Source organism: Pelobates fuscus, chromosome 10 (genome assembly GCF_036172605.1).
Source record: "Pelobates fuscus isolate aPelFus1 chromosome 10, aPelFus1.pri, whole genome shotgun sequence".
Classification (NCBI taxonomy): Eukaryota; Metazoa; Chordata; class Amphibia; order Anura; family Pelobatidae; genus Pelobates; species Pelobates fuscus.
The window spans coordinates 30,351,599-30,379,102 of record NC_086326.1 but is presented as its reverse complement, the minus strand read 5'-3'; the positions used below and the strand labels follow the sequence as shown (position 1 = coordinate 30,379,102).

At 39.3% G+C, this 27,504-nt stretch overlaps 2 protein-coding genes across 7 annotated transcripts in view; one reads left to right on the top strand and one right to left on the bottom strand.

Moving 5' to 3' along the window:
- LOC134574970 (arsenite methyltransferase-like) overlaps positions 1-21,298 on the top strand; it is a 193,650-nt gene extending 172,352 nt beyond the window's left edge. For both annotated transcript variants that reach the window (XM_063434079.1, XM_063434080.1), the window contains exon 13: positions 21,288-21,298. The gene's annotated coding sequence lies outside the window, so the exon portion shown is untranslated. The remainder of the gene's footprint in view (positions 1-21,287) is intronic.
- Positions 12,209-27,504, bottom strand: part of NT5C2 (5'-nucleotidase, cytosolic II) — a 67,410-nt gene continuing 52,114 nt past the window's right edge. For all 5 annotated transcript variants that reach the window (XM_063434078.1, XM_063434075.1, XM_063434074.1 and 2 more), the window contains 9 exons: positions 27,367-27,450; positions 25,102-25,143; positions 23,625-23,732; positions 22,550-22,616; positions 21,422-21,592; positions 17,364-17,415; positions 16,990-17,050; positions 14,545-14,721; positions 12,209-13,194 (listed from right to left, as the gene is read on the bottom strand). In XM_063434078.1, coding sequence (XP_063290148.1) covers positions 12,937-13,194; positions 14,545-14,721; positions 16,990-17,050; positions 17,364-17,415; positions 21,422-21,592; positions 22,550-22,616; positions 23,625-23,732; positions 25,102-25,143; positions 27,367-27,450 — 1,020 coding nt within the window. In that variant the 3' untranslated portion in view covers positions 12,209-12,936. The remainder of the gene's footprint in view (positions 13,195-14,544; positions 14,722-16,989; positions 17,051-17,363; positions 17,416-21,421; positions 21,593-22,549; positions 22,617-23,624; positions 23,733-25,101; positions 25,144-27,366; positions 27,451-27,504) is intronic.

Here is a 27,504-nt window from a genome sequence, read left to right as displayed (position 1 = left end):
TTGGGGACACTGGGAGAAATGAGGAGACAGACACTAGGGACACAGGCATGGGGACACAGACACTAGGAGAGATGGGGACACAGACACTAGGGACACTGGCTGGGAGGCATGGGGACACAGACACTTGGGGAAACTGGGAAACATGGGGCACTTGTGGACATAGACATGGGGACACTGAGAGGCATGGGGACACTAAGAACACAGAGACATGGGGACACAGACACTGGGAGACATGGGGACACTGAGACACTAGGGACACTAACTGGGAGACATAGGGACACTGGGAGACATGGGGACACTGAGACACTAGCTGGAAGTCATGGGGACATTGAGAGACATCGGGACACAGACACTTGGGGACACTGGGAGACATGAGGCACTTGTGGACATAGACATGGGGACACTGAGACATTTGGGGACACTGGGAGACATGGGGACACTAAGGACATAGAGACATGGGGACACAGAGAGACATGGGAACACTGAGACACGAGGGACACTGGGAGACACGAGGGACACTGGGAGACACGAGGGACACTGGGAGACATGGGGACACAGACATTTGGTGAAACTAAGACACTAGGGACACTGAAAGACATAGGGACACAGACACTAGGGACACTGGCTCGGAGGCATGGAGACACAGACACTTGGGGACACTGGGAGACATGGGGCACTTGTGGACATAGACATGGGGACACTGGGAGACATGGGGACACAGACATTTGGGGACACTGGGAGACATGGGGACACTAAGGACACAGAGACATGGGGACACAGACACTGGGAGACATGGGGACACTGACACTGGCTGGGAGACATAGGGACACTGGGAGACATGGGGACACTGAGACAATGGCTGGGAATCATGGGGACACTTGGAGACATGGGGACACTGAGAGACATGTGTCCCCATGTCTCCCTGCTGCCTTTCCCCCATCCTTCACATACCTGAGCTGTAGTCTGTCTCTGCAGGGTGGGAGCTGCTGTCTGGACTCTCTGTGCTGTGTAGCTGCTCCCCCGCGGATCAGTGAGCAGAGAGAGGCAGAGAGGCAGGGAGATGCTGTAACTTTCTATCCCTGCCTCTCTCCACACACAGTGACCCCTACTGGCCGGTGCTGGTATTGCAGATTATTCTCCGTTTATACGGAGAAAAATATTTGCATTTGTATTGCTGGTATTACTGCAGTACCTTCATGGCCAGGCAGCCTCCAATACCAGCTGTGCCTTAAAATACCAGTCAAGTGGTAAACCTAAGAGTAGTCTGTGTAAAAAAAAAAAAAAAAAAAAAAGTACAAAAAAAAATTTTTTTTGGTTTTTTTTTTACAATGGGCCTATTCCATGGGCCTGGGCCTGGAGCTGCAGCTCCATCAGCCCCTATGTTAATCCGGCCCTGCCCATCAGGCACTGCTGCACGAGAGGGATACTCCCACTGAAATAGACTGTTAAGTGGAATATCGTGCAGCAGAACCGGCAATTCACCTTAAAATATATAACTTTACCAATATTCGTCTGATTTGCACGAATCGGCGTTCGGTAGATAGCTGGGGTCGGCGGGTACATTTTGTGTGAATACTGCTCAGATCCCAGCTAAACTAACTGAACGCCACATGAAATACATTTGTTTATTACATTTGTTTCAAACGTACCGAATACAAAGGGGAAACATAATAGGAGAATACCGGAGTTCCCGAACGGCCTGGAAGTGTAGCGGTGTTCGTGTCGTCAAGCAGCCGTTTTTAGTTCCATGCGCTCGACGACAAAACACCGCTGGGGAACAAAGAATCCAGGATGGCCGACCGCCGCGTGGTCAGTAGCCGAACGACTGCCACCTAGGATTGCACTTAATTACTGATTGCAATATTGTTGCAATCGGTTAACGAGCGTCACACGTCTCTTAATGTGTGGTCTACCAGGAGGGGCCATATTCGTTTCACGAACGGCCAGGATAGTCGCTGTTCGTGAAACTAAATGACTGAATGCTAGCGGCTTACGGCTGTTAGCATACGAATTATCAGGGACACAGTATATACAGCAGAAAACACAGTTACACAGCAGATAATACAGACAACCTTTATGGCAAGTAAAGTCCCATATTACAGAAGTGGCTAGGTTTGCCACAGTGTGCATACACACAGTGACCCTTCATATAGCTTTACCCTGCATTGACACACACAGTGACACTATATAAATACACCAGTATAGGTGCACAAAAACCCAGTGACCCTTCATATAGCTTAACCCTGCATTGACACACAGTGACTATATAAATGCGCCCTGCATTGACACTATAAATACACCCTGCATTGACACAGTGACGCTATATAAATGCGCCCTGCATTGACACTATAAATACACCCTGCATTGACACACAGTGACGCTATATAAATATACCCTGCATTGACACTAGATAAATATACCCTACATTGGTGCACACACACACAGTGACCCTTCATATAACCTCAACATGCATTGACACACTGACTATATCAATACACCCTGCATTGACGCACACTGACACTATATAAACACACCCTGAGCGACACTCTGCATACAGGAAGCATTCACGCTCCTTCACATCAATCTACATACAATACTCCATAATGATGAAGCAAACCAGGTTTCAACACCATTACAAATATATTAAACAGAAAAGAACTAAAATATTACATTGACATAAGTATTCAGACCCTTAACTCAGTACTTATTTGGAAGACATTCCAAATGTATTTTTGGGTATAATGTGACAATCTTTGCAAACCTGAATTGTGGTAGCTACTATCTTTGCAGATCCTCTCAAGCTTTGTCAGGTTGGTTGGGGACATCCATTTTTAGGTCTCTACAGAGATGTTTGATTGGGTTCAAATCTGGGTTCTTGCTGGACCACTCAAGGACATCCATTTTTAGTTCTCTACAGAGATGTTTGATTGGGTTCAAATCTGGGTTCTGGCTGGACCACTCAAGGACATCCATTTTTAGGTCTCTACAGAGATGCTTGATTGGGTTCAAGTCCAGGTTCTGGCTGGACCACTCAAAGACAATCACATTGTTGTCCCTAAGTCACTCTTGCATTGCCTGGCCCCCCTGAGCTAAAGGAAGTGGCAGGTGTGCTATACTTGAACACAATTGCCTTCCCTTCGTTGCTCCCTCCACAGAACTCGTACCAGACGACGGCATGCACAGATTAAGAGGCTTCTCAATGAGAAACCTCTGATTATTTGTTGGTAAAGAGACAATTTGAAATATCTTCTGGGGATGTGGAGGAGAGTGTCAGGGCTTACCTGGGTTGGGAGTCTGGCAGGCAGAGATGTTGCAAGAAAACACAGGCCGAGGTGGTAAGGCAAGAATTCACCTGGCCTGTGAGTCAGTGCACGGGGGCTGTGCAGGATAATTCTGAGTCACGGTACAGGAACAGATAAACCAGGAGAATAGTCGTGGGAAGCCAAGGGTCAGAGGATGCCAGAAGTCAGAATAAACTAAAACACAAGCCGGAGTCAAGAGCAAACTGGAGCACAGGAAACAGCAAACCGATCACCAGAATCAAGGAACTGACACTGTCTTCTGGGAGAGGCAGTGTTTTATACCTGGCTAATGAGGCCATCAGCTACAGGTGTGCTGAGAATGTTGGAACAGCCAAAGAATAACATCCAGCCCCAGTGCTCGATACAAGGCAAGATACACATCAGGCTATTACTTGAGCTGTATGGTGGTTCAGAGGAGAAACAGCAGGCCCAGGACTGCAAAGTACCCAGGTTCAAATCCCTTACTGGGCACTTCTGGGGCGACCTCATCTCTCAGCATAAAAACTGCAGCTTGTGCAAGCTTTAAGATATACCCCCAATGACATTAATTTGCATGCATTTTGGGTATATCTACTAAACAATATTTCCCCCCAGTGTGGAGATTGGAGAATATATTCTGCCCATTATCTGTGTGCTGAATATACCAAATAATTGTAAATGAGCCACAAATGCAAACTAGACACATTGAAATTTTTCAATGTTGAGTGTACAGTTCTCCACAATTTCCAGTTTGGTGAATAATTCCCACAGATACATAAATATTACATGTAATGAAGCCAAACAGTCCCGGATAGGTATCGTGTTTTAGGAAAACAAGAGAGATTGTATAAAATATTAGTCGTTTGGTACTTCTGTGCGTTTTCCCATGTTAAATATGTAGCTATTTCGTATTCAGCATTATTAATGACAAATTATAACCATGTTATAGAAAGGCAAAGGAATAATTTGTCTTTTACGCTTGTAGTCCCTTAAAAAAAAAAGACGTAAATCAAGTAATCAAAAATGTCGGTTTACAAATTGTTTTCCCCCTAAGAGCATAGAAAAAAATACTTTAAATGGTGTAACTATGACCCCTGGTGGACAATGAATAAAACAGCAGTTATTACACTACTGCAAAAAAGTATAAATAAAAGTATTGATTCAACACCGTGTTTGTTCACTATTATTTCACTAAGGGAACCTGTGAAGAACTGAAAAGGGAATTGCCAATCTTTTCACAGCAAGAAAATACCCTTACTGAAGGAGTGGTACATGACCTCCTCCCGCTGTCAATCCTTACATTGGCTTCCTGTACTCTATAGGAGTCAACACAACATACTAACCCTAATCTATAAAGCTTTTAACAACTCTAGCCCCTGTTACATTTCTTCACTGATTCGTAGGTATGCCCCCTCTCGGTCTCTCCACTCTGACGGTGACCTTCTCCTGTCCGCTGCTCACACCCTTACTGCTAATTTGTGCCTGCACGACTTCTCACGGGCAGATCCTTTCCAGCGGGACAGCCTGCCAACCCCCCTCAGACTCTCCTCTAGTCTTCAGTCATTTCATTGTTTATAAAAATCAATATTATTCAAAAAGAACATAACTATATCCAAAAAGCAATGGAAACGATGGCATCATCCTCGGTCCTTAGTTGATCTGAAAGTGAAGGACTGGCCGAGCATTCAATCTCGGCGGAACGGAAAAAGACACTAAGCTGCAGGCAAGAGGTGTAAATAGAAAAAAAAAGACTAAATGAACATACAGTTATGAACAGGAGAGAAAATGATGATACAAGCAAGAATGTACTGAAAACCAAAGAAGCCGTGTATGTTTTATATTTTTACTACTTGTTATCTCGAAAAAAGAACTTGTTATCTGCAGAAAATAACATCTTTTCTCGAGAAAGCAAGTTGTTATCCAGAGAAAGCAATATGCTTTCTCTAAAAAATACGCTGTTTTCTGTAGATAACAAATCAGAAAACTATAAAAATAAAATGTATGACCTCTCTACACCCTGTTCCAAATTACTACGCAAATGATATTTCTCTCATTTACCTAAATAACTGATGTAAATAACAGTCAGCATAATTCTCATGTTATCAACCTTTAAGAGTACCATTCAAATTTTATTGAACAAACCTCCTAATGATAACAGTATTTTTTTTTTAAAACAAAAAACGTACAATGCCCTGTTCCAAATTATTACACACAGTAAGTTTCAAAACACTTTATAGGTTGTAAAGAACTGAAAATTGTCATTTGTTGTGTTTGCAGCATATTTACTGAAATCAAAAGCTATTTCAATGAAACGTATAACAACATTTTAACTCTTTAAACATTTTAACAGGTCACGTTACATTTTAACACAGGACCCCTTATTTGATAGCAGCTTCACAAGTCTTGCATCCATTGAACTTGTGAGGTTTTGGACAGTTTCTGCTTGAATTTGTTTGCAAGATGTCAGAATAGCCTCCCAGAGCTGCTGTTTGGATGTAAACTGCCTCCCACCCTCATAGATCTTTTGCTTGAGGATTCTCCAAAGGTTCTCAATAGGATTGAGGTCAGGGGAGGACGGAGGCCACACCATGACTTTCTCTCCTTTTATCCCCATAGCAGCCATTGATGCAGATGTATTCTTTGCAGCATGAGATGGTGCATTGTCATGCATGAAGATGATTTTATTACAGAAAGCATAGTTCTTCCTTCTGTACCAGGGAAGAAAGTGGTCAGTCAGAAACTCCACATACTTTGCAGAGGTCATCTTTACACCTTCGGGGACCCTAAAAGGGGCCGACCAGCTCTCTTCCCATGATTCCGGCCCTAAACATGACTCCACCACCGCCTTGCTGACGTCGCAGCCTTGTTGGCTGTCCACCAACCATCCACTACTCCAGCCATCTGGACCATCCAGGGTTGCACGGCACTCATCAGTGAACAGGACTGTTTGAAAATCAGTCTTCATGTATTTTTCTGCCCAATGCAGCCGTTTCTGCTTGTGAGCATTGGTTAGTGGTGGCTGAATAGAATGTTTATGCACAGTTGCAAGACTCTGGAGGACTCTCTACACCTTGATGTCCGTGGGACTCCAGAGGCACCAGGAGCTTCAAATATCTGTTTGCTGCTATGTAATAGTATTTTAGCAGCTGCTCTCTTGATACGATGCATGGATCTGGCAGAAATCTTCCTCAATGTGCCTTTATCTGCACGAACCCGTCTGTGCTCTGAATCAGCCACAAATCTCTTAATAGATGATCACGCTTAAATTTTCGTGAAATATCTAATGTTTTCATACCTCATCCAAGGCATTGAACTATTTCACTCTTTTCGGCAGCAGAGAGATCCTTTTTCTTCCCCATATTGCATGAAAATGGTGCTCTGCTTAAAGGGACATTGGAGTGGTCTGGGTGCCTACTCCCACTACCCTTAACCCTGCAAGTGTAATTATTGCAGTTTTTCTTAAACTGCAATAATTACATTGCAGGGTTAACTCCACCTCTAGTGGCTGTCTATTAGACAGCCACTAGAGGTCACTTCCTAGTTTCTAGCACAGGTTTCCTGTGCTAGAGCGTCGCTAGACGTCCTCACGCTGTGTGAGGACCTCCAGCGTCGCTCAAAACCCCATAGGAAAGCATTGAAATGATTTTTCAATGCTTTCCTATGGGGAGACGTAATGCGCATGCAGATCAGTCTCGCCCACCGGCCAACGTAATCATAAGGAGGAGCGTCGCGGAGGAGGAGACAGCGGCGAGGGACATCGCCGCTGTCCCAGGTAAGTCACTGAAGGGGTTTTCACCCCTTCAGTAACCGGGGATTGGGGGGTGGGAGGGAGAGGGACCCTCCAGTGCCAGAAAAACAGATCGTTTTTCTGGCACTGGAGTTTCCCTTTAATAATGTGAAACACCCTCCTTTAGTAGTTTTTTCTTAAATTGGGCTCACCTGGCAATCTAATTATCACAGGTGTCCGAGATTGTTTTCAGTGATCAAAAGAGCCCTGAGACACAATGCCATCCATGAGTTAAACTGAAAAACAAAATATTTCATCTTTGTGACACTTAAATAGAATTTGCATAATAATTTGGAACAGGGTGTAGTCTTCCATAAGAATGATTTCCCAGACTTCCTTAATTTTAGCAGCAGTTATATCCGTTTTCTGATTTCTGTTTCCACTTTGTATGGTGTAACAGTCTATTGGAGTCCAACTTTAAAAATAAGTCAGTTCAGCAATGAACCACAATTCAATACAATAATGGATGCAAAAGATACAATATTCATTTTGGTAACTGAATAGCAGTTCTCCAATTTACAACTTTGGGAAAATTCATAAAAGCTTGTGACCTTCCAGAGTAACCTCTATTTTACAAACCGGTCTTTTTTTCCCTCTTAACCCCTTAAGGACACATGACATGTGTGACATGTCATGATTCCTTTTTATTCTAGAAGTTTGGTCCTTAAGGGGTTAAAGGGCCACATTCCACTCTCACCTCTAGTTCTGCTACTTTCCCCACTTGGTTGCTAGCCCTCCATAGTGCCCTACCTAGACTGTAATTTTGTATGAGCAGGATCCTTTTCAACCTATCGTTGAACCAACATTTTATAATGGTCTCATTTATTATTACATTTCCCCCTTTACAATATTGTAAAGTGCTGCAGAATACCAATAATAATAACGATGCCCAGAGTTACAATCTATACATTTTCTAACATTTCTTGCAGCACAAACAATATATGAAATGCAATGCTCTTTAATTTAAGCCTTAGTTGTTTAACATGGGGGTTTTAAAGCGGGCAGGTAACATACATTAAGAACACAATATGCAAATCACACAGGAAACATCCATCTCAAACAAAATAACTGAGAAACATCAATATTTTCAAATTTTATTGTTTATAATACAGTATGATGTGATTTACAAACTGGAAAAGAAATTGAATTCATTTCAAAACAGACTACTAAGTTAAAATAATAAAAATCACAACAGAAGCCAGCACTCCATATACAGGATAGTGCTAAGAAAACGAATATTCAGGTGTCCAGCATTTTACATCGAAATGTTAAATTATTTTATTCCATACGGGTACAAGAAGAGCTGAACACAGCTTGTAAGATTTGTCACTTGTCACTTGTTGAATAATCTTCAACTTTTGAAATGTACTTTATTTTGCTCAGTTTTACAAGTCTATTACTTCCAGAAAGGTATATTACAAAGGTCTTTAAAACGTAGTTTTCTCCAGCCTGTTAATAGCTGCATTGTAACAGGGTGTATTTTTCTGATAGAAGAAATTTAAGTTCTATTTCATTGGCGAAGTAAAGATCTCAAACGTCTCATTGGCTACAGTAACATTCACTGTGTAGCTGGTATAATGTCACAAGTCATTTTATACACAGGGGACTATTTTCTTTTATAAACAAAGTCTTTAGCTAATCAAAAATCATTTCACATTAACATTTGCTTTTTTACCTATAAAATAAAGTGGTTAACTAGAAAACAGATCTACAATATATTTTACAATCTGCATGTTATCAGAAATATGCTACACAGTTTGACTTGTAGTCAAAAAACGGCATATTGAGGTTTCATTGAGTTTCGTGAAACTCACCTTAAAAGCAATAAGCCTTTTACAGCAACAAACATTCTATGTAAGAGTTTGTGCAATGGGAACTCTGGATCCAAATCAACCAATCTTAAATTTAACAAACTTTTTGTCGAACAAATGATAATGAATTATTTAAAAGCGAGCCAGTGGTCGTGTACCCAAAATTAAACGGGTTAAATGCAAAATCAGCTTCAGAAGAAATTAGGGAAATTTCGGGGCTCTGATGAATGATTGATGACATTCCTGAGTATCCGCTTCCAACTGCCTGAGAGAAATTGGAGTTGTAAGTCAATACAGCTTGGATGCTATCACCAGTACTGAGCTGCCTCTTAAACACCGCCGGTCCTCAGAAAACTTAATATAGGCATACATTACTCTGCAATAGTACAGGATGAATTATAAACCAGAATCATGTAATACGTGCACATATACGGAAAATGCCAACCCACCAAAATGGGCTAATATGTTTTTCAGGGGAGAGAAGTTATTGGTTACATTTTTAAAGGTTTTATACACAATGAAGAAATATTTAAAAAAAACAACAACTAATATTGTCAAACAAAAAGGTAAATTGGTCACTTTATTGCGATATTTCCTGCAATTACATTAGGGGAGAATGGATTCTGTGTTAAGCTATTCCTGTCTTGATATCTTCAATTTACAGAAGAAAAATCTTATATAGATGCAGGGCATACTTTTCAAAAATACACACAGAAACAAAATGTTTATAAAAATAATACTATATTAACCGGCACAGATTATATAGGACGCAAGGCAGTATAACATTGGGGAATGAGCATTAGATACTAAAGGCTAAATCATTTTATTAGAAGAAATAAAGAGTTTTAATCTCCAACATCCTTTTGAACCTTGCAGGTCCCCTAAAAAACAAACAAAAAACTTTGATATCAAACATCCTTATCTCTATTCATTTTATACAATTTCTCAAAACATCAAAATAAAGTGGAAAAAAAGCAAGTTGTTTCACAGTGGCATTATAATTTAGAACAAAAAAAAAAAAATTCAAAAAAATGATTTATAAGCAGAATAGAGAAGTATGAATAATGTAGATAAGAACGGGTCATTGTGAATAAAGATAACTCTTACTTGGAGTTAAGAATTCAAATAGTGGGCACTTTTATTGTATTAAAAACAAAAATAATAATAAAGTATGAAAGGCAGACTATAAAAATCGTCATTTAGGAGGAAAAAGGAAAATTATTTTGTAAGAGATCAAAGTGGTCCTTGCCATCAGTGATGCATTACAGATGCCAATAATCTGAAACAAGTATGGGCAGTACAGCACAAAAAGGGTTTTTCGAGCTACAGTTTTAAAAATAACTATCACTGGGAGTAACCCCTGGGATATAGGTTGACAGCTCCAGCCTTTGAATTTTGCTCTAGAATTCGTCTTTATAAATAACCTTTAGTCACAGAACAGTGTGTGTGTGTGTAGTACATGGAAATTCTTATGTTTCAGGGGTTTGTACAATTTCTCTCTCTTAACGGTATTTATTAAGCTAAATTTAAAAGTTAAAGCTTAAAAACTACATTGTACATTCCAGGTTGGATTTGACTATAGTATATATATATATATATATATATATAAACCCTAAACGGTTTGCACTCCTGGTAAACCCAGATCATTTCTATCCCCGGTGCTGGTCTAACAAAAATACACAATCCAGAATAGTGACCGCACTCCAAGGACTTGTAAGAAAACGTTTGAAATAATACTTAAAGGACCACTCTAGTGCCAGGAAAACATACTCGTTTTCCTGGCACTAGAGTGCCCTGAGGGTGCCCCCACCCTCAGGGACCCACTCCCGCCCGGCTCTGGAAAGGGGTAAAAACTTACCTTTTTCCAGCGGTGGGCGGAGAGCTCTCCTCCTCTTCTCCTCCCCGTCGGCTGAATGCGCACGCGCGGCAAGAGCTGCGCGCGCATTCAGCCGGTCACATAGGAAAGCATTCATAATGCTTTCCTATGGACGCTTGCGTGCTCTCACTGTGAAAATCACAGTGAGAAGCACGCAAGCGCCTCTAGCGGCTGTCAGTGAGACAGCCACTAGAGGAAATAGGGGAAGGCTTAACCCATTCACAAACATAGCAGTTTCTCTGAAACTGCTATGTTTATGAAAAAATGGGTTAACCCTAGAAGGACCTGGCACCCAGACCACTTCATTAAGCTGAAGTGGTCTGGGTGCCTAGAGTGGTCCTTTAACTTTTATTGTTTCATTGAAGAAAAAAAAAAAGGTCGACGTTTCAGTCCCACCAAGGGTCGGTTTTTTTTTTTTTTTTCGGCTGTCCAGATGAAAGTCCCATTGGTGGGACTGAAACATCAACCTTTTTTTTTTTTTTTTACAATGAATCAATAAAAGTGAAGCATTATTTCAAACGTTTTCTTACAAGTCCTTGGAGTGTGGTCACTATCCTGGATTGTGTGTGTGTATATATATATATATATATATATATATATATATCTATAAACTGTGGTAGACCCACTAGAACTCCCATAAACCGAAGCCATAAAACCAGGAACAGCTGTATTTATCGAGAAAAAATAGCAATACTGTAGGTTTGAAGGGAGAGGAAGAAAGTGGGGTTATAGAGCTAAAGAGACGCCCCCAGAAATAACAAAAATATAAGATTAAAAAAAAATGCATAAATAAACAAATCTAGCCTACATATTACACCTAAGATGTAGGAAGTATACTTGTCGTATGCGAGGTCTACCTGTTCTGAATGTTTGGAATTAAGCATGTTTTTAATGTATAATTTAGGATTTTTAAGAAAAACATGTATGCTTTTAGCGTAAAACAAGTGAATATTAGAATTTGTGATAGCTGGCTGAAATTGCCCCAAAGAATGCACTTCTGTAGAATTTTCCGAATATATTGAATAAACTTGTATTTTGCGGTTAGGTTTCTTGACAATATATTATGTCTTTTGTCAAGCACAAATACATTTACAAATTATAAATTGTCTGGAAAGAGGCTTCAGCTTTTTCCAAAGTCTTGTTTCCGATAGAAAAATGCTGAAACATTGTGCTATTCAACAAAAGTGGGTCTTTCTAAGCGTCCAAGTCTGGGTATTACATCACTCACACAAAATAAAAATAAATCTTCCCCTTACGGGGAGTAGAAGCAGAGAAATGCTGTGATGCAAAACATAATCACGCAATATTTAACTATTGATTGATCACTGTTCTACGGACAATTCCACATAAATATAAGGGTTATTGTCATCATGGGGGGGGGGGGGGGGGGGGAGGGAGGGAGAGAACCAATAAAACTACAAAGCCAAACAAATCTCTACATTGATTCTGCTACTGGAATTTTCATTTTTGTTTACTTTGCAAAAAACTGTGCTTTTCTTTAAACAAGAAAAAAAAAAATCACAACAGTTGAGTTCAAATAATACAGAATAAAAACGTTGCTATTTATAATATGGATTATAGATCAATTCAGATGCCTATTTTAAAGATGTCCTCTCCTGCATCCATGCACTGTCAAAATTACAGCATATTCAGAGACTGATCTGAAAGAGTCTATCCCACACTGCGGTCTGATAAGATTTCAGAATATTTTTTTTCTGGAATCTACAAGGCAGGAAGTATTCGCGATTACGGTAACCTTTTCAGTGATGGAGAAGACTGTAACACCCTCTGTCCAAACCATTGAACGCATTCTCTGATTTCTAGAAATGCAAAAGGATTAACAGTAAACATACCAGAGAAATAAACATCAAAAGTAAATACCGTCTCTCACAAAGGAGACATGTTGCACTTATAGTACACTTGCATAAATGTGTACAAAGTTAAAATAATTAAGTGTAAGTGTTGTTTTGCATTTATAAATCTTGGACGGGAACACAACAACAAAGAGAACAAAATAAAATAATGCAGATAGTATTTGTTTAGGTCCAATAAAACGCTACATGTCTCACGGGCGGAATATCTTCCAAGTGAAACACTACAGTGATTTCCTTTTGTTTTTGTTGTTACAACACTGCCGTAATGATTTGCTGTTCCGTATGATCAATTTTCTTTTTAACCATTTTATTCCTCCTCCTCCTCTTCTTCTTCCTCCTCCTCCTCCTCCTCTTCGTCATCGTCTTCATCGTGGCAGTGTGTGATTTCCTGGGGAGTTTGAGGGAAGAGATTGGGGGGTTTGATCTCACTGATGGAGCGGGTCAAATGATGGCGCTTGAAGTCAGAATCCTTGAAATCAAGAGAGGAGCGGTTACGCGTGGCCATTGGCGACTCGGATTCGTTAAGGTCCATGTGAATGTGCTCGACAGTCGATTCATGGGGCATCTTATGAAAAAAATATATATATATATGTATTACAAAACAGAAATAAATAAATAAATGCTGGCCTAATCATAGATTCAAAAACATACCAACGTAAGTTCAAGTGTAACTTAAAAAAAAAATTAATAATAATTTTACATTCTGCTACAACATAAAAGTCCAGGTATTACCTTTACAACTATGCTTATATCTCACAGGGAAATTTACAAAGAACCTTTAACTTACCCAATTATTGCGCAACTTACAGTATAGCACTCTTTACTAACTTACTAAGTCATCTTTAACCCCTTAAGGACACAATACATGTGTGACATGTCATGATTCCCTTTTATTTCAGAAGTTTGGTCCTTAAGGGGTTAAATAAATTATATCCATTCTTGGACCATGTTCCTACATTTTTGTAATTATAATACTAATATGGGGCTGAATTTTACAATTCTGGCCTGGTTTACTTTTATCAAAATCATACAGAACACAAAGTAGGTTCAACTTAAAGGAATAGTATAACGTTAGGAATACAAAAGTAACGTTCCTACAGCTATAATGTCACTCAGCCATAAAGCTACTGTCCGGCCCCCCAAGTGAGGGAAGGGTTAAAAAAACAAAAATAAACTTTAAACACTTAACCTCTCATCAGCACCATGTTCCCTCGGGCTGGTTCCATCTCGCCTCCTTCAACGCTCATGTGTTGTCCTTCCCCATTATAAATACTTTCCTACGGGGGATTTGAAGACGCTGGTCGTCCTCATGCGCAGCGTTAGGATATCCAGTGTCATTTCACAGAGTTAAACTCTGTGTAACTGCAGGAAACGCCTTTAGTATCTGTCTGGTAGACAAACACTCGAGTCGGTCTTAACCCTGCTATATAAAGAAACTGCAATGTTTTACATTGCAGGGTTAAGAGCACAGGAAGACTGCACCCAGACCATTTCAATGAGATGATGTTGTCTGGGTGCCTATAGTGTCCCTTCAACTGTAACTGAATGGATTTGGAATTTTAGGGAAGCCATAAAACCTTGTCACTGTACTGAATATACTCTAAAGGGTTTCCTTTTGTTAATGGTGGAGTTTGCAACTGTGCGCGTAGAGTACCATTAAATTGGGTGATAGTAACAACCCCTGGATGTTGGACAAATGTAGCATCTACAGGACGTACTTGGAAACCAGAGTAATCTCAATGTACCTTCCCTGGTTAAATACTTTGTTATTATTATTGTTGTGCATTTTATTTGATAGCTAAAATCCTTGTATTGCAAAGCCAGCCCACTAGGTGGCACCGGTTCTCAGTGAAACCAACTGGACTGTCAGTGGGCAGTGAAATTGCTAAACAAAAAAAGTTGGAGGTGGACTCACCAATACATGTGCAGCTCTGAAGAGGTAGCTGAATGGGTAATATAGAAGATTGATGAATGAGGAAGCATAAAGGTCAGCGTAGCGCATCACCTGACTTGCAAACAAAGTCTGCCGAGACCCGCTGCGGAACAGACTTCCCATCATGCCATAGCACATGTCCATATCATGGGTAACTTTCTGTATAGGGAATAATCAAAACAACATAACTTTATTAAAAAAGCAAACGGCAGTGTTTTAATATTAAAAGTCAGATACTAAAGGCATGCAGGGAAGGCATATATGGAGAGAGTGAATGCTAAGATTCTGCACCCCGATTCCCTCAGTAATCAAGTTCAAAGTTTTGCAACATATTGTGCGGGCACTTAAGGCACACTCCAATCAAGACTGAAATCCCAGGCTGTTTGTGCATTTCTTTAGCTAATTATCCTACAATATTTTAGAACTATTAATATGTCTCTTGTACCCATTTCATAGTTTTGTGTGTATATACGTTATAAATATTTAGGTAAATAGAGTTTCTGTGTTTTACTTCTACCTAGTGCATCTCTCTACAAAAAAGCCTGTTGCTTATCAAAATTCTTTTAATTTCCTTCCTTTGTCCCAGCACTGTGACTTCCTCAGCAACCAATCCCAAAGCCCAACAATATCCACGCACTCTTGGGCCATCTAACTTTATAGAACGATCCTTCAGCTATCACTAACCTTATCTATTTAATTTTTCCCAGATTTCTGGCCATTGACTTCAAGCAACCACCTGCAACCTCTTGCATCAACCCTCCGTTATAACCATTAGTTTTCACACGTTATGTTGCTAAGAAATGTGTGTAAAATAACTGTATCCACTAGATTTTAAAGGGACACTATGATCACCACAACAACTACAGCCTATTGTATTTGCTCTTGCGAGTAGAATTATTCCCTTCAGGCTTTTTGCAGTAAACACGGTCTTTTCAGAGAAAATGCAATGTTTACATTACAGCCAAGGGATACCTCCACTGGAAACTCCTCAGGTGGCTACTAGAGGTGCTTCCTGTGACAGTGATGCACAGTGTGACTAACATTCAGTATCTCCTCCCTCTGCATGCAGACAATCTATATGAAGAGATGCTGATTGGCCAGGGCTGTGTTTGGCTTGTGCTGGCCCTGATCTGCCTCCGTGACAGTCTTAGCCAATCCTATAGGAAAGCACTGTGATTGGCTGAGAGAATCACTTCTGATTATCTTAATCAAAGAAGCAGATGAGTGGCAGAACAAGCACCAGCAGACAGGAATAAAGGTAAGATTTTACTATATTTAGGGGGCGGGGGGGGGCTAGATGGTGTTTTTAACACTACAATGTCAGGAATAAATGTTTATATTCCTGACCCTATAGTGTTCCTTTAAGTTGACAGACAGGGTCCTCTTTTCCTTTTGTATCAGTATGTGTTTAGAATTTATTTGAATTCCCTCTATTGTAAAACTCTGCGGAATACGTGGACACTAAATACTAAGTAATAATAATATTTGGCTAAAACACAATTCTGAAACAAGTATCGTAGAAATAATCATGTAAACATAAAGCGAGAGACAATGGCCAATATCTCTGTCACAATATTCCTAAACGAAAGACTGCAGTATCCCCCCCCCCCCCCCCCCCCATATTGCAGAGTTCAATAACCCTTTACATTACACTTATTTATCAAGAATAATAACATACTTGGGAATGCATCCTCTTTGGAAGCCCTATTTTGTTTCTTTTTCCTACCCCGATGTCCCCTTTTCTTGGTTGTGTATGTCTCCATTACAGAGGCTGATAACTCTTATAAATAACTTAACAGAAATAAAGTCTAAGACTAAGCTGGGCGATAGCATGGTGGGAGGATGTTTCTCCAATGGAGTTTATTAAAAGAAGGTCATTACAAAACGTGTTCATCAATATAAAGAGCATAGGCGTTTTTTTAAGCTAAGGGTAATGCTTTATTTTTTTTTTTATATTTATTTTATTTGTAAATTTTTTTGTAAATTTTTAGAGAGTTTATTAACAGAAAGAGACAGCAGGAGGAGTAGGCTGATGTCTCCATTAGAGGGTTTATAAACAGAATGAGACAGCAGGGGGCGTGGGCTGATGTCTCCATTACAGAGTTTAATGACAGAACGAGACAGCAGAAGATATAGGCTGATGTCTCCTTTAGAGAGTTTATTAATAGAAAGAGACAGCAGAGGGCGTAGGCTGATGTCTCTTTTATAGGTTTAATAAACAGAATGGCAAATTGCTGTGTTGACTGTATGAATGTAATTGCAGTGTGACGGACCCAGACAGGCTGGTGGATTGTTTTTAATATTACAAGCAGTCAATACAGAGACTGTTGGTTAACATCCTCCTCCCACGCAGGCTTCGGTTATCACATGACGGGTTTAGAATACGTCTGGATTTTAAGGCTTCAGGTGTGTGAACACAAACAATACCTTAATGCGCCTCTGGATGGAGCTGATGTCAGGTCGCTCATTGCTGCTACTGTCCAGATGTCTACAAGTGAAAGGCAGAGGAAAAGCAGTGACCATTCAAGCTCTATTTACATGGATTCCTGATCATTTCTTTTTTAATACAATGTTTCTATCCGCAGATTAAACGGAGTGTCAATCATTATAAGCTATGGCGCTTTTAGAAGAATTAGATTCTTACGTTCTCTGCAGACCCAGGGGCTACTGATGGGTGTGTCTGATTAAAAAACACTGCTGTTAGGGGTTTCAGAAAGCGAGGACGTGCTAATTTATATATATATATACCATAAGCAACAGCTCTGAAACGTTTATTGCAATAATGCGTTCTAAATACTCACTTGTAAAGCTCCGACAAAAAGATATCTAGACTCTGAAGTTCTTCAAAAAGAGCTGAAGAAAATGAAGAAAAACAAACAAACACTTAGAACAAAATACAGGCTGAACATTATTTAAAAATAATGATAATAAAAACGACAACGAAAAAAAGTGCATGATGTGTGCAGATGCTTTACAGAATTCAGACAGCAGAAAGGAAAAAAAAAACATAATGCAAAATCTAAGACATACGGGAGGCAATGACGTATTCAAATATACTATAGAGTAATAAAAAGGATAAAAAATAATCACAAAAGCAGCAAGAATGGGGACAAACTGCATGAAAACACACAAAGCACAAAGCTGATCGGACTCCACTGGCGGCAGAAAGCAGTGCGGCCCACGTGCACAATTAATATAAGCCAGCCACTTTAACCCCCTGAATTCCAGAACTGCAAAGCCCTCAAGCAAATAAGGGGTTAAATGCCCGCTTTAGAAAGTGACTGAGCTATCTCAAGCCGTGATGGGAAGGAAGCCACTTGTACTATATTGGGGACAGGAGGATGCCAAAAGACAGCCATAAAAGAAGAGAAGTGATAACCAAAGCAAGGTATGAGAGTGATAGCGGCTAGCTAGGAGGATTTCAATAAGAGAAACGCAAACTGAGAAAATAAACACATACAGAACGTATACATAGAAAATGAAAACAGAAGAATTTCAGCAGCAGCACTCAAATAGGGCTTGGGAAGGGGGAGGAGTGGGAGTAAAAATAAATTGATTTAAAAAAAAAAAAATCTTACTTTTGGCACTCAGCACAAGAGGTTGTGGCCCCTTCATGTAGCACCTCATGCACATGTGATGCTGTAATCCTACGTAGGGTTAAAATTCTTCTGGGTGACATGAAAACATGTCCTGCACAATATAAATATTTTAACCCCTGCCCTGCCATGGTTACTTTTCAGCTGCAGCTAATCATTGATCAAGGTTTATAATCGAACAGAAAACCGCATCATTTAAAATAATAATATACTTATTCTAAAACATAGTTGGTTATTTACAAATAATGATGTATATTTAACTCACAAAAATAAATTGTGAAATTATAAGAAACAGCTGTCAAATCGCCACGACTCGCTATTTAGTAAATGATTTCTTAGCCAAAATACTAGCATACATTTTCTAACCCCAAATATTATCCTTGAGTATAACAGAATATACAATGTAACACAAGTGTGATGTGTGTGGAGTAGCTTATTTGCCCAGTGATGCAGAGCTAAGATATTATCACAGTATATTGCAAGACACAAGATATTGAGCTAATAAACTTTTGGATCAAACTTCAAGGAGACCCTCCCTTTATCAAGTAAAAAAAAAAAATCTCTATAAAAAGGGAGAGACCTCCTTTCCAAAATTCTGTTAGTCCAAAAACAAAAATGTCATAAGATACCATGTCCGAATTAAGATTCCACAAGACCCTATCAGATTACCAGTTTGGGGGCCCCACATCATTCTTCTAATAGGGATGGTCTATGGGGCCAAGCAAATTCATTGTTCCAGGGCCCTTGTCTTAATTCTGGGCCCAAGGTGGTTGCCTAGAGTTGCCTTATGGTTATATCCTGCTCTAACATACTACAATAATAAATGGCGTATTTATACAACATTTGGTTGAGGAGCTCTGATAGTACGGATTGACCAAAATACCGATCTAGCACAGAGCTATATTATATAGAGTGTCTATTAAACAGTGCTCAAAGTTTCCACTCGCCACGGGCTAGTACAAATTCACCACTAGTGAGTGTGCGATGGATTCTCCAGGCTTGCAATGGCAAGTAACTTTTAAATCCCGGCTAGTAGCACACAAATTTATATTTTCAGCCCTGTAAAACACTGCCCAGGTATAAAATAAACACAAATATATATTATAATATTGAAAACGGTAAGGACGTGTCTGTGTGAGAATCTGAGCTGTGAGATTCTTTAACAGAGTTATTAACTTAGGTGAGAATTCAAAGTGAATTTCACATTTAAGGCCAAAGCAGGTAAAGTTTAGCCAAATTAGAGAATTTTCCTCAGTTTGACATTTTTTACCTCAAATTTGTAACTCACTTTGAATTCCCAGCAATTGTCACTTTAGTCAATAATGTGTACAAAAATAGGGGATAATCTGCTAAATCAATGATGAAAAAAAGAACATAGCGTATAACTGTGTTATATACTGTGATGTAAGTTATTAAATATATTTTTTTACTACACTTTTGAATGTGCACTACAATTTTATTGCATTTTTTTTTCCTGAGCACATACTTCTCAGCTAGTCTATGAGACATTGAACATAGAAGAAAGAAATTGATTTGGAAAAGGCATTTATGCCAAGAGGAAAATAAAGACATCTGTGCTAAACGCTTTTTAACTTCAGTGAAAGTGTGAGTGGCCACTTGTGAATTTTACACTTATGGTTCATTCATATACACAGTTATACGCTATGTTCTTTTTTTCCATCATTGATTTAGCAGATTATCCCCTATTTTTGTACATATTTCATTGAAGACAAGAGGAAGTCTTTGGGGAAGTTCTACCCTGTTCAGGGAGGTTCTTTTCTGCTTGTATTCTATTGAGCACTTATTGTACTGTGGTTTGTGTACACACATATTGTATTTTTGCACTTTAGTCAATAACCCTGTAAGAGTTTGAGGCCTTTCTCTCTTTAGATAGCAATGCCAATCTAACCCAGCAGCCAGGTTTAGACTCATTACAAGCCCAAGAATTAAAAGAAATGGAGAGACCCTGAGTTCTTATTATAATCAATGAAGCACAGTTTAACAGTGCAGAGTTGCAGAGCCTGGTGCCTTAAAATATATCACAGTTGCCATCCCAATTCTCAGACTGTCAGAGACCTACTAAAATAATATCGACCTAAAATTTAAAGGGGCACTATAGTCACCAGAACCACAACAGCTTAATGTAGTTGTTCAGGTGTCTACTGCCTGTCCCTGCAGGCTGAGCACAGTAAACGTTGACATTTCAGAGAAAGGCAGTGTTGATATTGCTACCTAGTAACACCTCTAATGGCAGTAACTCAGGTGGCCACTAGAGGTGCTTCCTTGGTCAGTGCTGCACAGTGTGCAGCACCTATGTTCGGCATCTCCACGCTCTGCATGGAGATGCTGAATGCTTCCTGATGAGGAGATGCTGAATGCTTCCTGGATGAGGAGATGCTGATTAATGTAATAGCCTCCCAATGCTTTCCTATAAGAAAGTATTCGATTGGCTGAGTTCAGGAAGTTTGATGATCTCAGCTATGGAGGTGGGGCCAGCCCCAGCAGGACAGGCACAGCAACAGAAAAAAGGTAAGTTTAAAAACCTGTTCACTACACAGGGAGGTGGGCGGTCAACTAAACAGTCACTCCAGCACTATAGTGTTAGAAATACAAACATGTAATCCTGACACTATAATGTTCCTTGAAGGCTGATGTGCCATAAACAGTCTATGTTTGTTTTGACAGAAGATTAAAAAATATATATTTAAAAAATTTCAGTAACCTTGAAATGTCAAAAGAGCAAAAAAATTTGTAAAAAAGTTTTAAAATGGTTCCATCCAGTAAATAGGCAAGATACAAATTGTGTAGTGTCTTTTTTATCTTGGCTGTTAACAGTTGAAGTGTCCCGCAGATTATAGTGCAGTCTGTCGAAAGCGATAACAGAGTTCTGTTATCTTGTAACTAGTTACAATGGATCACACTACATCCAATTCCAGCCAGAACCATTGGGATCGGAGAACAAAGTTACCATTAATTGGTGTCTCTGGCAGTCAAAGGGTTAAATCCAGTAAGGCCAAATACAGTTCCCAAATAAAATAAAATAATAATGCCATATTGTGCTCTAGCCTTACTCTTTGGAGTATGCATCACTAACTTGCCACGTTCTAGTACAGGTTTATATTTGTGCAGTTTGTGTAAACATATCATCAGATCATTATTATTATTTAATATTAGAAAATAATGAATATGATTATTAATCGAGCACTGCAGTCTATCTTCTAGCGTAGCATTCAGTTTTACATGACAAAGGTTTGTGATCTTACAGCTTTTGTCAGTCCACACGTGGAGCTCTTGAGCTAGCTCTGGGATTACCAAGAAGGTTCTCCAGCCCTGTCTCTTCTTGGACTTCAGGATATCCCCAAAGATGTGGTCACCAATGTAGAGGATCTCCTTGCCTTTAGCTCCAAGTAGGTCGCACAAAATGTCCGATGAACCTGTGAAGAAGTCCATTTGAGAGTGTCACAGAACTTACTAGAGAGAATTATTCAGCAATGGTCAGTTTGGGAACGTTTTGCAGTGTTTCAAAACTTGCAACGTATGGGTCCAGATTCAATGTAATTATTATAACTTTATATTGCAAACCTGAGCCCAGTAGAGCAGTGTTAGGCAACATTCGGCCCTCCAGATGTTATGGACTACATCTTCAGTGATGCTCTCCCAGCATTATGGGTGTAAGAGCATTATGGGAGAAGTAGTCCACAACATCAGGAGTGCTGTAGGTTGAAGGATACCACCAACCTACTGGTAACATGGAATCTGAGCATAACAGATGCATTGCCAGAATAGCATGACCCACATATTGCAATACCCATTACAATAATTCTGCTGTGAGTTCATTACCAGTGGAAAGTAAATCCTAAGAACGCATGTTATGAAATTGGACAGATAACGAATTAAAACCTAATTTACTCTGTGCTTATAGAATTAAGCAGGGTAATAAAAGATGTCCGTAGTAGCAGACTAATTTAATATAATCAATCGCAATGGAAAGGTAAGAACTAGGTCAATTGTAGAGATGCTGCCTATAATGAAAGACTGATATATGACTGCCAGGATGATGTGAAAAAATGTAAACCTTTTTTACGATCAATGTCTACGGGGGTGGACAGTTTATCTTGTATGGACATCCTCGAGATCATAACATTCCAGGAACAGGATACTGCAGAACATAGCAGTATGGGTGGCATAAACTTTATTGGTAATGGGCAATTTGTTCTGAATTTTTCTATTTCCAAATCTACGCCTGGCAAGGTCAGGATTTATTTTGGTAATGATTTAGTACATAGCAATTCCTAAAGAACCATGCAACTCTTCAATTAATAAAATATTCTTAATTATGAAAATACTAAGCAACACTAGAACGTTAAAATGTCTTGATATTTCCCATTTACCTCCTGAATAGACTATTCCATGCTGTAACGGACCGGTGTAGGTCCCAATCTTCAACTTGCTAGTGACCTGTTTAGGGAAGAGGACACTTTCATTGTCATAAAAATCCTTCACTAGGATATTGTTCGCATTGTGGTGGGGGGGAGGAGGGGGGACGACACGACCAGACATACATCTACATTTATAATATATATACTATAGAAAACAAAAAATATAATATTTTAAAATATAATCTATGGATTTGTGTAGCCAACAGAGTTTGCCCTACTTATAGCTGCTTGAAAGTGATATTACAAAAACTAAATATTTCACTATGGGCTATTTATGATAACTGCGCATTACAAGTTGATTTAGAGCAGTGGTTCCCAAACCAGTCCTCACGGCCACCTTTATAAAAAAAAAAAAAAAAAAAAAGCACCTTAGACAACGGGGTAATCCTTAAATCCTGGACAGGTAGGCATGACTGGTTTGGTAACCACTGACTGATTTAGAGCAAATTCAAATGCTTATTAAAGGGATACTCTAAGCACCAAAGCAACTTTAACTTAAGTGGATTTGGTGTATAGATCATGTCCCTGAAGCCTCATTGCTCAATTCTCTACCATTTACAAGTTATATCACTTTGTTTATGCACCCCAGTCACACACCCTACCTGTGACTCACACAGCCTTCCTAAACACATTCTAAAAATGAGTCACAGTCTGTTTAATTTAGAATTTCTAAGAGCATTGCTTTAACTTGATGTTAATCATTCCAATTAGAAAATAAAAACAATCTAAACGTAACGAATGACAATACTTAAGTGTGACAAGAGCAAGAGGTAAACAGACTGTGGTTTGGCAGCTTTACAAAGTAAATCAGATGGGTAAAATGACACCAAAGATAACGTGCAATCTGTATCTAAATATAAAGTGGTGACAGGGCTAGTGCAGACAGCGGGGGGCAAGCTATGAGAGTGGAGATTAAGTACACAGCTGTAGACAAACACATTAATCTTGTAGATGGTATTTCCTCCTAAAGCGGATTTAAAATAAATATATATTTACGTTGAAGGTTTACATTATGGAGGGTACTCACAGTATCCACTTGTCGCAGTACGGTTCCTTCTCCAAAGAAGAGTGGCTTTCGTGCATCAACTAAAATTAAATCAAAATAGGACTGCCACGGTCTGTGTGGGACCCCAGGCTGTAATAAAAATAAAAAAAAAGAAGATGATTTAAAAGTTTATATACACACACACATATATATACATACATAGTATTGCTGGATATATATATATATATATACTAACAGGTTACTAAGCCATATAATTCACAATATCGCAGTGGCTGGGATATTTCTGTTCACGATAAAAGTTAATGTATGATGAACACCACAAACAAATGCACAAAACTACGTTAGAATTTTAGTTATAATTTCTAGCGAACACATTCTACTTATATTTACTGGAACTAACTTGTACTTAATTTTTGACAATTATTTCTTGTATTTTATACTGATATTGTGCACTTTTCTAATTACTTAAAAAGGTGATGTGTTGTCCCAGGCACACTTTTTTTGTGGACCCAAAAATTTGGCTGCGGAAGTGTCTCAAACGTGAGCTTTCCGTGGTCCTGATGGTAAAATTTGGGTCATCCCTCCTTGCCCACTGTATGCAATACAGCATGTAACAGTAAGCATTTGAAGAAAGTTGCATCACCTCAACTAATTTCCCCCACCCCCCATGTTTTTCTATATGTATTGGGACATATAGCTCAACTATTGATAATAAATTCTTGAAATGAGTGAGACTACAATGCATGCTAACAGAAGCTGCGGGGTCTGCCTTAAAAGTGCATGATTTGTTTGATCGCACAGAAAAAGGGCAGGAGAGGATCTCTGCTGGAGATATTTACCACAACTCACCTCCATCCCCTCCAGCTCTTCTTGTTTGCTAAAGGATGGTCATATGGTCAGTGCTGCACTTTGTAAGCCTAAATTATTTTGGATCATGTAATTAACGTACATTTACCATGTTTGTAACATGTGCGCAGCGAACACACTGCACCTTGATATTGGTTTTGCAAACTTCTGCAGCTAAACCAGGGGAGACAAGGGCCAAAAACGAATTGAACTGTGATTCCTCTGGGACTTAGAATGTCCCTTTCACATATTACAAACTGTATTTCATAAAATAAGATGGATATACATTTGTAAATTGTAAATTGTTAAGTAGCAAAGTTTTATACAATAGATATGTTTTATCCAGTGAAAGAGTTTACGGTACCAAGTAACCAGGTCAATGGCTAAGTAAATATTATATATATATATATATATATATATATATCATGTCAAAGGCTAAGTAAATATCATATCAATAGCTATGTAAAAGTGGATTTCTGGTTGTTGACAGATTTATTTCTTTAATTTTTTTTTTTACAATACTTTTGCCTTTAACCCCTTAAGGACACATGACATGTGTGACATGTCATGATTCCCTTTTATTCCAGAAGTTTGGTCCTTAACGGGTTAAAGACATTTTGTGTAGTGTGTTTGAAATCCAAATGCAATTTACCTTTGGTCCATGTGAAAAGTCAAACAGGTAAGTCATAATTTTCTGTAAAGAACACAAAAAAGTAAAAAAAAAAATTTAAATTCAACCTGAAAAATTGTTTAACTCAAAATATCATACAACAAATACACTGCCTGGCCAAAAAAAAAGTCGCCGCCTGGATTTAACTAAGCAAATAGGTGAGAGCCTGCTATTGGATAGTTACTGCATGGGCGATTATCTTTCAGCTGGCAACAAGGTATTTAACCCCAACTGATGCAATGTGTAGCTTCTCATTTCTTAAACAACCATTTCGAAAGACACATCCCGTGGTCGTGGAAAAGATGATAGTCTGAAGGGTCAAATCATTGGCATGCATCAAGCAGAGAAAACATCTAAGGAGATTGCAGAAACTACTGAAATTGGGATAAGAACTGTCCAACGCATTATTAAAAAATGGAAGGATAGTGGGGAACCACCAGTGATGGGTGCATCAGGGTAAGAAGAGAGGCAGATGAAGTGATGCACCCATCATGCCTAGTGCCTACTGTACAAGCCGGTGGGGGCAGTGCTATGATTTGGGGTTGCTGCAGTTGGTCAGGTCTAGGTTCAGCAACATTATGTGCCCAAAGAATGATTATTTCATCAATGGATTTTTTCTTCCCTGATGGCATAGGCATATTCCAAGATGACAATGCCAGGATTCATTGTGAAAGAGTGGTTCAGGGAGCATGAGACATCATTTTCACACATGGATTGGTCACCACAGAGTCCACACCTTAACCCCATTGAGAATCTTTGGATGTGCTGGAGAAGGCTTTGCGCAATGGTCCGACTCTCCCATCATCAATACAAGAAAAATGAATGCAACACTGGACGGAAATACATTTTGTGACATTGCAGAAGCTTATCGAAACAATGCCACAGCGAATGCGTGCCGTAATCAGAGCTAAAGGCGGTCCAACGAAATATTAGAGTGTGTGACTTTTTTGGTCGGGCAGTGTATAATATATACATGTATAAAATATTGTTATTGTTAAACATACACACACATCAAAACCCATATCTCATATTTGAGGTGTCCAGTGTATATATACGGAGGATCCTGTGTGCTAAAGCATCTCAAAACTATGAACAGTGTGTTGGTGGAAGTAACCTGGGAAAGGGTGAATGAATATGAGAGCTAAAGAAGCTGAAGGAGAGGTCTGGGAACAGAATGGGTATGGAGAAACTCAGCAGCCGATATCATGTAAATGTTTCTCCTATATAATATACAGCGGTCACTAAGCTTCTATTTCAGTGTCTGTACTTTTATTTAAACATCTGCTAATCAGATAATATAATACACACAGTTTCTCTAGCTATACAAGGCAGAGAAGCATCCAAAATAAATAGATTGTGAAATGTAGGGGTCAAATTGTTTATCTGAAATAATTTATCCTTTAGACTGTTTTCCCCCTGTCATCTTTTTTTTTTTCTTTTTTACGGTCTTCCCTACTTCATCCTCCCCCTCTCCCCCTCCCCCCCCAGTTTACACTGTATCAGTTCATGAATCGTAAATTAATATCACTGATGCGGTTATTTACTACGTTATATTAAGGTCGGTGATACTCACATTGTAACCACATTTTCATTGAATATTTAATGGACTATAGTGATTACTCGGTTTATAGGCATACAATATCTCTGCTTTGTATTTAAACAGGAAGTGGGAGCATCTGATCATTTCTGCTGTAATATACAGTATTTTGGTCAAAAACTGAGGTTGTGTTGCAATGGATCCTTTCCTGTGTGTAAAATAAGTGCAATGTAATGTCTCCCAGGAGCGCCAAGGCCATAGTTTCCACTGTGCAAAACTTTGGTGGTCGGGAAACCTAACCAAAGAAAGTGATGGACATGTGACACACGTGATATAATAGGGAAGATATGGTTTAAATAGTCCATAAAATATATTATTGCCATCAGGGCAACCTCTCACACACAAATTATCAGAGAAATATATCTATCATATATGTATTTTACACACTGGAGGCTGTTCGAGAAGGAGTCCCACTGTACATCATCATCCACATTATCTGCAAACGTTCTCAGGGATTATCTGCTACTCGACTGTCTGATCATTGCATACACCCATCATCCAGACTGCCTTACCATCTCCCTCATTTACAACAGCCTCCATCAACAATGGCCTTTGTTTCTAAATGTCCCACAGTAGACAATAATGCGCTAGAAGGGTAAATCTTCCTTTATATGTTCCTGTGGTTTGCAAAACGAGAATCAGGTACTTACCTCTGTGTACTTAAAGTCACTGTTTGTCACGAGGAACACCTTTCCCATTTCGCACATGCGGCTCAGCAGCAGCGGCAGCTTCGACTGAGAAACAAACGTAACAGAAAATACTGATTAAAACGCCAGTGCCAACAATTT